This window comes from Macrosteles quadrilineatus, unplaced genomic scaffold, assembly GCF_028750875.1.
Source record: "Macrosteles quadrilineatus isolate MER2022 unplaced genomic scaffold, UCM_ALF_1.0 Scaffold_8__2_contigs__length_117827958, whole genome shotgun sequence".
Classification (NCBI taxonomy): Eukaryota; Metazoa; Arthropoda; class Insecta; order Hemiptera; family Cicadellidae; genus Macrosteles; species Macrosteles quadrilineatus.
In genome coordinates, this window is record NW_026542601.1 from 74,308,924 (window position 1) to 74,322,902 (window position 13,979).

Below are 13,979 nucleotides of genomic sequence, written 5' to 3' on the forward strand. Positions count from 1 at the left end.
ATCTAAAAGTTAATTTTTATCTTGTAACAATTTTGTTTTTCAATATTTCATGGATAATATACCTAATTAATTATAATGGAAGTGTCATAAAACTAAACTGTCATTAATAATCATCTGCTGTTTAAAGAAACTAACTTATGGAATATAAACTTTTTAAATATTTCATTTAGTTTATTTGCTTTTAGTTCTGTGTTTATTCTACTTGACAAAATTTCCAAGATAGTATTAAAAAAAAAAAATAAATGCATCACATACAAAAAGTAAAAGAACATCTCTAAGGAGACTCAAAACAACCATTAAATATTTCTGTTTCTACTGAAACCTAAAGGATATGCATGCAACAAGAATGAAACATAGGCAGCATGTAACATGTGTGTAACATGTGCAGCAGAATACCTAGTAGTCTACAATCATCGTGATTGGTAGATCTTCTATTTGTTAAATGAATAAATCTCCTCTATCAAATATTATTTCAGTTTCACTTTGAAACCTCTATCTCATCCAGCTTTTTATTAAGAGGTTGGCAGCCTTTTTTAATCTTGCATTTGCGCGTCCACAAACACTACATGTGACTACTTGTGTCCTGTATCCCACAGAAATATGTTCAGTTTTATGAGAACATAAAAGAAGAACGAGCTAAACTAGTCAAACATGAATGAAGCTTTCAAAGCATTCAAGCATTGAATGAGCTTTCAAATTTCTCATCAAAGCAAAGACTTTATTTTATTAAAGTTTTTATTTGAAAGCTTTCAATTTATAACGTTTAACTTCAAGCCTGTCTAGAAAAACAGAGCTTTTACAGTATGAAGAACTGACGACAAATTGTCGCCTTAGCAATAATCTGTGTGTAGCAAATTGAAGTTGGGTCTCTTTATTTCTTTTAGCAGAAGCTCTTTCTTTGATTTGAGACATCCCCTAAACAAAACTCGGTTCCTTGCACGGGAAAAGTAAACAATAGGCCATCGGATCCAATCGTGAAGAGTGGGGTGCTATCAAAAATTTCTGGAGCTCCAATTTTTATGTATACAAACTCTGGGTTGCCAACTGGGCAGCCATCATCAGCTTTGATTCAAGTAGCAACATCATTGGAAGTTGGTCAATTATAACGTCTTGTATCTTATTGTCCGTCAGAGTATATGCCCAGCACCACACATTCTCACATTGTTGAAGTGGATTTTCTCCTAATTACCTGTCTCAATTTTTTAAAAGTTTGTTCAAAGGACATAGTTTGTTTTAAAATCAATTCGTTTTCAAAGCTTAACCTTGTTTGATCTAGGAAACAATCAAAACTGTTTTTGTTATATGAAGGAGGATAAAATACAAAGCTTGTTTTGGTTCAGATCTTTTTACTGTATAAAATGTTTAACACTAATATACAAAGTATACTTAGCAAACGAAAAATAATCGAAAAGTACTAAATTCTTGTAGCAATATTGTTGATGAGATGTTTTTACTTAAAACCTAATTTAATTTTTACCTTTGTCAATTTGTCAAATTTGTCAATGTTACATGGACAGACAAACCTCACTAAGCCAAACAATAGTTTGATGCCTGAAAATTGTTAAGGATTGGATCTTTTAAGTAGTTAAAAACAAAGCTAGTAGGTAAAGATTCAGCTTGTATTAACACTTTAAAAAACCTAAGCCCGTGTGTAGCTCGTGACATTAGTTCATTGTATCTCACCTAAGAGCACTAGTGTGCTTATAGCAACACTTGTAGCATTTGGCTGACAGTGGCATGTTAGCTCAGTTGGCCAAGGCGTTACGTTGACGAGTTCCTTTTATACATGCGTGGGTTCGAATCCCGTGGATCCATACTAAGCTCAATAATGTGTGTTTTAGTTGGTGGGAGATACCCACGTTAAAAAAAATGGTGTCCGGCTGGGGTGGAAGTTGACGGCATTATTGAGTTTAATAGGGATTGCACACACCAGGTTTGTCCCTTTTTACATTACTATGGAGGACACAGATTTTTCTTTTTTTTTCTTTATACAAGTTAAATATGGACATATCGTGTTAAAATAAATAATATAAAACAAACATAAAATCCTATTTTATTTTATTAAAATAGACATAAAAGGACATAACCTAAACAAATATTAACAGAGAAATATAAAAATAGGCTTAGTTCTTTGAGTTTTAAATTGTTAAAAATATAAAAACATTGAAAGTTGCTTTTGTTCAGACCACATTGTGCTTGCATTAATAAGGTTTGCCTTAACCCTGTACCCTATAGAAAGTTATTAGAAAAAGTAATTCAAAGTACAGTAGACTCTCGCTCATCCGGACTAATGTGGCGGACGTCCGGTCTGGATTACAACAAATCTGGACTATCGAGAGTCGAGCAAATACACAGTACTGTATATAGCCTTTTTTAAATTTTGTTCCAGGTTCACAGTAATGATAGCCCGGGCATATGCACTTCCACCGGTAATAATTTTTTCGGCCGAATTTTGTTCCAGGTCCACAGTAATGATAGACCGGGCATATGCACTTCCACCGGTAATAATTTTTACTGCCGTGTTATCCAATTTTTTTCATTATTCGAGGTAGTCTCGGTCCCGTTTTGCTCGGATAATCGGACTTCTACTGTACTGTGCCGCTAAAAAACCGATCCGGACTACCGGGAGTCCGGACAAGGCCGATCCGGATGAGCGGGAGTCTACTGTATTACTATTCAAAGTATTCATTAGGAAGAAGAGTGTACATACAGTATTACTACATTTTCTTATAAATGTTTGCTATTAGTTAGTAATATTTTTTTTGCTACCCTGTGAAATTACCCGTTTTTGTTTATGTTTATCACCTGTAAAAATTCCTCCTGTAAAATTTCATTGTTTTCTACACGAAAAGAATGTTTACTATGTGAAAAGTGTTACTATATTTTTTTTGGATTTTGCCGACGTAAACAAACAAAGATTTGTTTTTGATTTGTCAACTGCTTCAATTAGCAACAACCAAAACTGTACAATCAATATAAGTCCTAAAAAATGCTATGAGTATCCTTAGTAATGTTCCTAACTGTAATAAAGAAATATCCAATGTCTGTTTTAACTACGAAAAAACTATCTTTGTGGTGTAGTGAAAAGTAACGCTAAAAAAATTCTTGACCATAAGTGCTCGATAAATCTCTTACTTCAAACATGATCTCAAATAAGTAATGACTCACTTTCTAATCTTGTTATGAAATATATATATTTTTTTGTAGATGACACAATTTTGATATAACTAATTGGACAGAGCAGTAAGGTACAGAGGAACACACTTATGGGACAACCGTTCGCTTTCAGTTCTAGTAGGTTGTGCCAGAAATATACTTGTGACGAGCAAGGAAGATTCTGTGTGGCAAGCACTTTGCGGAAATTCCTATTGCACAGGGCACAGGGGCTTCATCCACCGTTAGTGTTGTAGTACATGATGGCAAAGGGGTGGTGTGATCCTAGACACCAGAGACTAATACTAGACACCCTTAATTGTACCAATGAATGTCTCCTCTATAGTTTAATTCTCTGTACAAATAATTGTTATAATTAGTTTTTAAAACTAATTTATTCTATCAAATAGCCTAGTTAAAAAAAAACAAGTTCCACGGTAATCATTAGAAATTGTCCATACATACCAATTGTTAAAAGAAAATAAATAGTTTGTAAACAAGCATCACAGAAAAGCTACTTTCTAAGTTTCCCTTGATGTAGAGGATGCTGTGTTTTAAAAAAAGTCAGAAAATCACCAAGTCCTTATTGCTGTAACGAAGTATTTCTGTTTGTGTTTTAACCTGTTATTTCAGCTAAAATACGCTTACTTTGCTAGTTGAAGAATAAACATAATCCTCATCAGTCTTAAGAAATCAATAAAAATCTCCTCTTACAACTAATTCAAATATTACTCAACTTCTTGTTGACTAGTTTGTTGACTAGAAAACTTACACAGCCAATGTACGCCTTCCTTTCCTTAAGGACTCAAAATGTTTTCCTATATCATCGAAACTTTTACCTAGAGTTTCCGGAAGGAAATAATACACAAAGACTGTTCCCGAGACGGAGATAAAACAGAAAAAGTAAAATGCCCCAGAAATTTTGAACACATCTAGAAAATGTGGGAAATATTTTACTGCGCCGAACATGATTATGTGAGTAAAACATATGATGAAACCACTTCCATTGCCTCGTATGGACATTGGTAAAAGCTCTCCGATTAGACTCCAAGGAATGATGAGAAACCCGAAAGCGGTCATGCTTACGTAGATGAGAATCGAGGCAGCTCCAACCCAAGAGTATGGGTCTGCATTGGTCACAGTCGTGAGATCGGTTTGGTTACCTGCATGAGCGAAAAGACCCTCATAAGGTCTCTGACTGAAGAAGACTGCAACAACAACGCTGCTCACAGTCATACCAATACCAGAAGCAATCATTAAAGGCCTTCTTCCGATCTTCTTGGAGGCCATTGCAGTAACAAAACTGATGATCAGTCTTGCCACTCCAAGCAGAATCAAAGCTTCGTACTTGTCTACACTCGTTCCAATCGACTCGAACAGGTTGACAGCGTAGAAAAATATCGGATATGATCCACAGAGTTGTTGGAATAGGAAGATCGTAGTCAGGACTAGAAGCGGGATCAGGTTTTGACCCTTGAAGACTTCTTTGAGGAAGTTTGAACTTGGTTGTTTGTTGACTTGCCTCGTCTGATGAGAATCTAGGAGTCTGTTATATTCTGTCTGGGCAAACTGAAACAAACAAAATACATTTGATATAACAAAGTTAGGTTTTTCTGATATTGCATTTGGAATATAGAAGTGAAGTGTTTTCCTTGCTAGTAGCGGTTTTGTAATGAAAACCTCAGATTTAAAATTTTTAGACAAGGTTTTTTGCGTGTGACGTAAACAGCATCGCACAAATAGTGCAAAAGTAACAATAATAAATTAAATTAAATGAATGATGAATTATTTCATTTAATTTCAATAATAATTCATTTCTTCTTAATTGATTACTTTGTAAATTATCTTTATCCGTTCCAGCCACACCTTTGGCAGAAGAATTATAGAGGATTAGTCTATTAATATTTAAGAGTACGGTAACCATACGGATTCTATTATATTTTGTGTGATACTTTTGATTTATCTAATACTAGTTTTGCATGCTTAAACGAAGGCTATTTAGGAATTAACGAATGTTTTTGAATAAAATGAAAAGTTTGTACAAGAAACGAATTGGATTGTAGGCCTGGACTTTTTTAAAGAGGTTGGTGACCTCTCTTAACCTTGCATTTGCCCATCCACATAGACTACAGATCTGTCCGTGGAACGTATCCAGCATAGCAAGGGGTGAGCCAGTACAGTATGAAGGTGAACTGTACTAATAAAATGTTTGTGGCTGTGGCCGGGATCCGAACCCACATCGCTGCCTTGGGCCAAAGTACATGACGCTACCAACTGAGCCACCGACTCATCAAACACCACATTTAAATGAGCATCTAAAATACTGTACTACTTTTCTTTATAGTCGCCCAACAACTTGAAGCACTTATCATAGTCTTGGACAAGTTTTGAAGATTCTTAGTCGTAGAATTCTATTCTTCTTAAAAGTCGTGCAAGCTCTACCACCCGGTGCTACACAGTTGGAGCTACTTGTCATCAAAGCACTGTGCTGTTAACTATGTCTTAATTTTTGGAAACAAAAGAAAGAAGCTTGAACCAGGGAGGTTTGTGGGAATATCTACCATTTGAATAAATGGGGGAGATCTTGTATGTGATTTGTGTGTGAGGTTGGGCATGAAATTTGGACGTCAACTTTAATTTGGCCATTATGATACTGAATGCCCCATTCCAGGACAGAACTTAGGTTTATTGCGTTGTTTCCGTAAACTTGCCGAGAAATGTCTTTCAGTTTATAGTTTATGGCCATCAAAATGTGCATTACAGCCAGCGCCTCACACCTAGCAGGACACTTTTTTAAAATGTAATACTGAAACAACAGTCAGCAAAACAAGAGCTCCAATATGACGGCTGATAGTCATTGAGAAGACAAACACATGTCTGCACTAGAAACTGTGCAATTAGCATTCACCTACTGGTGTAAGACGGAAAATTTCCTTACTTTCTGAATAACCCTCGTAGATACAACTATGTTCTTGATGCACATAACATATTCACTTGTCAAATACTATTTTTAGGTTTTATAAAACATAAGCTAACACAAAACTGTTACTTATTATAAAAATCATAAAATCTTCAAAGTAGGCATAATTCCTTTTTTTAAGCTTATAACTTTTTTAGAGTAGTAACTTATTTGTCAAAGGTCAAATGTAAATCTTGGTTGTAGATGTTACTCTACTGTACAATTGTTAATGGTAATGTTTCAAATTGTGTATAAATATTTTACAAGTCCTCACAGCCTTGTTGGTGTAGAGTCTGTCCAGTGATTTCTTGGCTTCACTGAGATTGTCTGGCTGATATGTGATGATCCATTGTGGACTTTCTGGACAGTACAACCAGATACCTGAAAAATACACTTATTGTTAGTGTTAAAGATTCTATTGCAGCTGGAATTTGAAAAATGAAAACAAAATACAGAACAAAGTATAAAAATTACCTACACATATAAAAAATACACTATATGAAATTATATAAAGCTGTAGTACCTAACGCTAGGATAGTGAGTCATTGGTCACTCACCCAGTAAAGTAGCCACGCTGAACATCCCAGAACAGAACGCCACTGTGCGCCAGTGCAGGTACACCCCAAGAATGTTAGTAACTACGATGCCAAGACTCACAAAGGCACTGTTGAGAGACAACAGCATCGGCCGGAACTGCTGGTGACAGATCTCTCCGATGTATACAAGGCAGACGGTTGTCATACCTGAGCATCATAAACTATACCATTATAATATATGTCATCATTAGCTGTATGATTATAACCTATGCCATAATAATCTACACATTCATCAGCTCTGCCTTTACAATCAATGCTAGCATAATAGATCATTATCTGCATCATTGTAATATAGGGCGTGTTGTAACATCGTAATTTTGGCATCATTAGCCGTACCTTCAAGGGAGACCATGTGTTAATTGGATGAAAAAAATGTGAAACTTCCATATCATTGCTTACCACCTTCTTTATGACATAGTATAAGTAATTTTGTATAAAATGTGGATGTACACTGGATGTCTGCAGAACGCTTTGACCATGCTTTGATTTTACGTGTTTTTCTCAGGAAATTCCTCCCCTCACTACATCTGTCCTGTCATCATAATATGAATTTCAGTAATAAAAAAAATAGTACTATTATGCGAAAACATTGTTAAAAAGTCATGTCACATTGATTTTGCCAAACAAATCATCCTAGTTAATTGGTTTACAGTTTTTACTATCCAAAAAAAATACACTCAGTTTAAATGTGTGCAAATCAAATTTTGTAAAACTTATATTGGAAAAACATAATTATTTTAAAGTGTGATGCTTACCTCCACCCAACCCAGTGAGGACTCTGGCAATGTAGACCATCCATACATTGTTGGGTGTAAATGCTAACAAGACCCATCCGAGACTGATGGGTAGGCAGGTGATGATAGCTGTAGCCTTACGACCGTAAACATCCATGGGAACCCCACAGGCTAGGGAGCCCACTAAGGTGGCTATGGCTACCAGGCTGGCTAGACAGAAAAAAAACGGAAATTGTTCACAACTGTGAAAAAAATACAATCTGTATTCATCGATTATTATCGCCTGTTAGAGGCTCTTGGATCACTAAAATGCAATTAACGTAGACACAAATCAAATTAATTGATAATTAATCTTATTGAGTTTTTTAGATCACACTATAAATTAGTAAATACTTGCATTGTATCATCTTTGATGTTGTGTTGTGGCAACTAGTTTAGACTCAACACTGTAGTTGTCAGGCTAGTACAGAGGTCATCTTATCTCTTAATTCAAAGGTTGTCAAAATTAATATGAAATAAAATATGCACATGGACATTCAAAATCACAAATATTTAATGACAAAAACGTGAAGAAAATACTGTAAACTGTAGGTAAGTGGGATATATTGTGATCAGACAGAAGTTGTGTCTAGAGACTGCATTAGCATGTTCGTTGATGACGACATCAAGCCTGGGTTTCACGATTCCACCCAATTCCAATAACCTATTCTACAATTAGTCTTGTCATTGAAACAGAAAACGATGTGAGAGAAAATCTACACTCCCACCAAGTGTGAATCGTGTTCTGCAATTGGATTTCTGTAGAGTCTAGAAAGGGGGTTAAGCTATTGAAATACGTTGCCAGTTGCAGAGGTTTATGTAAATTGATGATAAGTGTTGCTAGAGTAGTCAAGAATGATATAAAGCAGATGTCGTGAGACTCAGATTTAAAGTAGCTCGCTTTGGCCTCGTTGAAAGCTCAATGTAGACCTTAATAATCGTACAAAACTACACAAAGGCCCATAGCTCGTACATTAATCTTGCATTGGTCATTCAAAGACAAATGTATTTCTAGCTGGTAAATCTTTGTACTTCCTCACCTATCCAGGACGCCTGATCCTCGGTCACTCGTAGACTAGAGCCTTCCTCCAATAGCTGAGGCAAGGTGGTCGCAGAGTACGACACGTTGATGCCTGTCTGCATGAACACTGAGTGAAGGATACACACGATGACCACCTACCAAACATAAGGTTTATTGTAGCAAGTGTAATGATGGTGGTAGATAGAATCATTGACTTTGGATACAGAACTAGACATCTTTTCTAGATATACGTAATACTATGTATTTGGCATTTGCAAACAAGTTATTTTTCTCGACTGCTAAAAAATTTTGATCGATTGGGCCAGCTGTAGCCATTTATTTTAACAAAAAAGAACAGATGTATGAGCTACTGCATGTAATGTACTTAGAAGATTCCCCTTTATTTATTTTCACTGAGATACTTTGGGGTACATAAAATATTTTGGTGTAAGGATTAAATAGTATTAATAGTAATAATAAAGGAATTAAATAGGATTAATATTAAAAAGAATGAAATTGTAGTAAAAAGTATTAAAGGGTTAAATGTATTGGTCGTCCCACCAAAAACCAGAGCGCCAAATTTCTGGTACACAGGTATTTTACCATACTGTATTTACTGACAGTGCTCCAGGTATTTTGATTTTTTATCGATCTATGCTGGTGTAACCTTTAGGAACTGAAGAAATCAAGCAAACTATTCCTTTTTAATCGTGTCATAGGGATCAAAGCTTTAAACATTATAAGAATCCATACACACCTTTTTAGTTTACTTATTTATAACATGCCCTTACAAGAAACATAAAAAATGCTAATGCATTGAAATACGTAAATAAAACTATAATTTTACGTACCTGGGGATACACATCTTTAAAGGATGGATCTGAAGCTTTTTCACTTTCTTTAGATATAGGTTTCAAGGGCCTGAAAAAACCATCACATTAATATTTAATTTGATAAAAGTTTCAACAGTTAGGTATAAATAAAGATCTATATTGAGCTAGATAATCAGGTATACTACAAAAAACTTTAAATATATCCTCATAACTGACTCATCAAGAATGTTTATATTTCAATATATACGTTTAATGTTTTGATTAGTAAACACACGTACAGGACCAGATCTAGACATTCTTCTATTATACGAGAACAACAGTCCGACACCGTCCCCCCTCCTTATAAAACGTAAATGGTAGTCAGTGCTGGATATTGGTAAAATCACACGACCCCCTTTTGGTTGCTTGTGTTTTATACTAAAACAATATTTGGAACCATAATTGAATTTTTATTTTGAACAAGTTTATTGTTTGCGTGGTTGCTAGTAATAATTAAGTTCCCACTATATAAGCCTGCTAGATGGTGACAACCTCAGGAAGGCTTGACTTGGTACAGATGACAAAACAAGTCACAAGATTGCTGTGCGGAGTCAAGTCGCCCTGAGGATGTAACGGTAAGTGATTTTGATTTGTAAATTTTGACACGGATGTCACCAGACCCCAATTCTATAATAAGTGACCGAGGAAGCCTATCCAGGAAGATAAGTAAAATTATTTCAAAATACTCACATCTTCCTGACTTGTAAACTTACTGGGCAAAACAAACAACACTTCTCCTGTCTCTAGGTCTTTATGACAAATGCTTGTCCTGTCGAATGTGGGGGGTAACATGATCTACCATGTAGGGGGAATGATATAATCCAAAGTGTTTGAAACCCAATACCAAAATACCTCATAGAAACCCTACTGGAGTAGATGCACAACTGATTATATGTGGTAAACTAGACCGAAACAATTCTGGTTGAATAACCAACATTATAAGTAATTATTAATATTACTTGTACTATTGACTCTTAGTCAAAATTATGATTATAAAATTATAAACATTATTTTTAATAGAAAATTTTTTCGATTAAATTTTACTAGGTGATCAAGTAAATAGTTAAATAACAAAAACCTAGTGCTGACTTAAGAATACATTTTCTTCAACGGGAATTCATCGAAATAAATTTACTTACGAAACAGAATCACTATTCCATATTATTGACATTTCTGCTGAATTCTTCTTTGTCTGGAAATCCGCACAACTCCTGCCAGTCCTTGTACGCAATGCAATACGAATGTGAGCGACAACCAACTGGTAATGTTAGGTAGACCATTGTGACATTGGGCAATCTTCCAACAGTGAGTCATAAACTAAGATTCCAGTCAGAGGAGATATTATAATTTGCAAATGTGTAAGCTAAGGACTGTTGCATAAACAAGTTTGCCTCGTGTCGTCTATGCTCAGAAGATTGTTATACAGTCGAGAGTAATAATGTGTGTGTGTGAGTAATAATGTGTAATGGATGTGCATATAACAAATGACTGTAAGGTCATGGAATCGAATTAGAAATATGAAGCTTTCGATTATCCATGATTTATGGAGTTGCATGGTTTAACAAGTGGGAAGTATACTGCCATTTTCTCTCTTTGTCAATAATGTGTCAATAATGTTGAGTGAGATGATCTGTCAGCTGTGAGCTTTGTTACTGACTAAGATCAGCTGTTTCATTAGCCAGGATCATTTATTTAAAGCCCAATGATCAGGAACAGCTGGGTCCAGTTTTGAACCATCAAGAAGCTACTGACTCCTCTCAGGGTCAAACCGGCGACCTTTTGATTGTTAGACGAGCACTGCCCATTTCTGTACGGAATATTTTAGTACCAAGCAATTGAAAACCATTTTTGGGATTTACAGTATAACCTATTTAAGTCATTTTTAATAATTTGTAGGTTGCTCCAGACAAAGAAGCTATGCACAGCACACATGTTAAAGAGTACTTTGATATGAAGGTTGTTTGATCAATTTGATTACAAAACTGGTTTAGGAGCTGGAACCAGCTTTTATGTGTGTACTACCATGCCAAAATTTTAACACAGTTTGTTATCACCTTGTCTAAACTAATATTGAACTTAAGTAGTCTTTGGAGGTTTATTTCTCTTTTCTCCTAGAAAACCTGGCAGAGGATCAAAAAGTCGAGGCTTTGGAGCTGAAATTAATATGAATAAAATGTTAAAATTTCCTAAAGTAACTTTACAAATCAATGAAATTTGGAAATCTATTTTCATAGAGAATTGTTTTCTAAAGACTTTTTGCTTATTGTTCTGCCTTTGAACCATTCTACAAGTCCATCTATTTTGTCATTTCATTTTAATAATAGTTCATGTTGCTACCTATTTGGCTTGACACCTATTGTAGTTTATAATAGTCTTATGACCTGTACGGAATAACAGCTCTCCATATTAGTAAATTTTAGTTTTATTTTTTTAATTTCAATAAATATACGCTAGGGTATGAAATTGCTATAAGCAAATGATCCATCTTTTACACCACTTTACAACAACCAACACCAAACTCATAATTTTCCATAAAAGAAGAATCATCATGAAAAAATCATCATTAAAAATAAAAATGAAAAAAACTTGTGATATGTACCATGGATTTAGTACCTACATACCAAATTTCATCGAAATCGGACCACAGGACACAGGTATAGTCTGTAGCTCTGTACACATCCACACACTTACTTCGAAAACCACTTTTTTGGGTCAAGGACCCATATATATCCACTCAAAACTAAAATTCGAAAATGTTGACGAAAACAATACTTTCTCCATACGAGACAGAAAAAAAGTTTAGCTTAATTGATTGACAATCATTCAGAATTAATTGACAACACTATTTAATTGAAGTTTAAATATTTTCTGTCCTATTTTATCTGACTTGTTGTTTGCAGAAGCCTCTGGTTTATCTTATTTGCCGAACGTGTGGCATTATGTAACATTCATCTTTGTTTACGGTGTTAAAATTCACTGCAGAGTGCAAGAAATTTGTTTAATTTTATTTACAGTTAAATGAATTATTTATCAGCTTGTTATAGTAAACTTCAATGATATTTGGATGTAATATAAAGCACCGCACGAAAATATCAAATGTACTGCATATTTTTATCATACAATAGACCATAATGTTCTATTGTCTGTGTTAATATGAAAGCTTTTAAGAGCACAGAGAAAGACGAATAAGGCAATGTTAGCCAAGTTTACCTCTTGAAAAGTCGTCTGTGGGTGTTTTTAAAAGTAACCGATTGAAAAGGTTAGTGTCAACATTGACAGTTCATGATCACGAATTTGACGATTATCTTAGTTTTTCTTCGTAGCCCTATGAATTGTTCATGTATTTTAATCTCATAGAGTGGGTTCCTAGGTTGCTATAGAGCTATCCTGAGAAAACGTCGATTTTGGAACAAGTTCCACTCATAATAATTAATTAATCGGTCTCTTAATTAATTATGCTATCTGTATCAGACAACAGGTTGACGTCTGTAAAAAATACAGTTTGGGCCGCGCCCACAAAAACAATGTAAAAAATGCCCACGGTGTCCGGCACCGTCTTAGATAAACACAAAGGACAAAAACCCCAAAACTAATGGTTTCTATAGCTCAAAGTTCAATGGTATAGCCCACACTGGGTTTCCCCTTTCGGTTCCCCTCCTGTAAAATATTTTCCTGTCAATAACTTAAATTAGGTACTTTTTTCATGAAAGTCTAACTGTTAGCGCAGGCTCTACCTAACTAAAAATCAATTATCAACCACGAAATTGTAAAAAAATCGGTTTCACTATGCTCACTAAATTGTAATATTTACAAATTAAACTATTCCTTTTAAAAAAGGTTGAACATTGCTGTTACCATTGTAAAAAGTAGTATTTTTCGTTAAAATGTTAGTCTACTTAACCAGGGTAATTCTGTACCTAATACCATAGCTATGCTAATACTGAATAACAGATAACGTTTACTATACTTCAATGTGAGATTATTCAGGGTGTACAGTAAAATGTCTATGTAAATGTTGGCTAACCACGAAATAAACTATTATAAAGCTAGAATTATAGCAAAAACGTAATACCTTTTAATCCTACTTAATCTATATCGACTCTTTTTTAAATCAAATTACCGTTTACGACCTAGATTACACAACTCAATTTTATTCTTAAATGACCTGTACACAATTCATGGACATGAAGGATGAAAAATACTGTTTTTGAATGATAACCTAATGTAAAAATAGAACTTTGGTGTTATATAACAAACCAGACAAGACAACAACTTACTGTAAGCCGGTCGGTTCTTCTTCTACAGCCATCTCAGACGGTCCCTCGTGTGGTAGATTAAAACTTCGAGCCTTGGGATCTCCCCCCCTCCCTCCACACAACATACAAACCCATGTACAGTAGCCACAAACGTGGTATTCACTGCTTATCACCGAATTATGTAAAGAAGTTTACTTCTCTTTCAAATTTGCTAAGATATTTTAATGTGTTACCAAATTTCAATGCGCGTTATAAGGCTTAAAAGGTGGTGTAAAGTATAGTCATTGAGTAGGGCCTAAAGTGACTCTTTTCGACCCGAGCTCTAGTTTTACGAACGAGGCGAAGCCGA

At 34.9% G+C, this 13,979-nt stretch overlaps 1 protein-coding gene across 2 annotated transcripts; it reads right to left on the reverse strand.

Moving 5' to 3' along the window:
• Positions 1–1,338: 1,338 nt before the first annotated feature.
• LOC129001475 (facilitated trehalose transporter Tret1-like) lies at positions 1,339–13,684 on the reverse strand. Of its 2 annotated transcripts, none has more exons than XM_054428775.1 (7): positions 13,652–13,684; positions 9,354–9,423; positions 8,522–8,657; positions 7,464–7,652; positions 6,670–6,855; positions 6,387–6,493; positions 1,339–4,722 (listed from the first exon to the last, which is right to left on the reverse strand). In XM_054428775.1, exons 1-7 carry the CDS (start codon positions 13,681–13,683, stop codon positions 3,922–3,924), a joined length of 1,521 nt encoding a protein of 506 aa, XP_054284750.1. In that variant the 5' UTR covers position 13,684; the 3' UTR covers positions 1,339–3,921. The 2 variants fall into 2 exon arrangements, with proteins under 2 accessions (XP_054284750.1, XP_054284749.1); XM_054428774.1 differs by lacking the exon at positions 13,652–13,684 and adding an exon at positions 10,514–10,602.
• Positions 13,685–13,979: the final 295 nt, after the last annotated feature.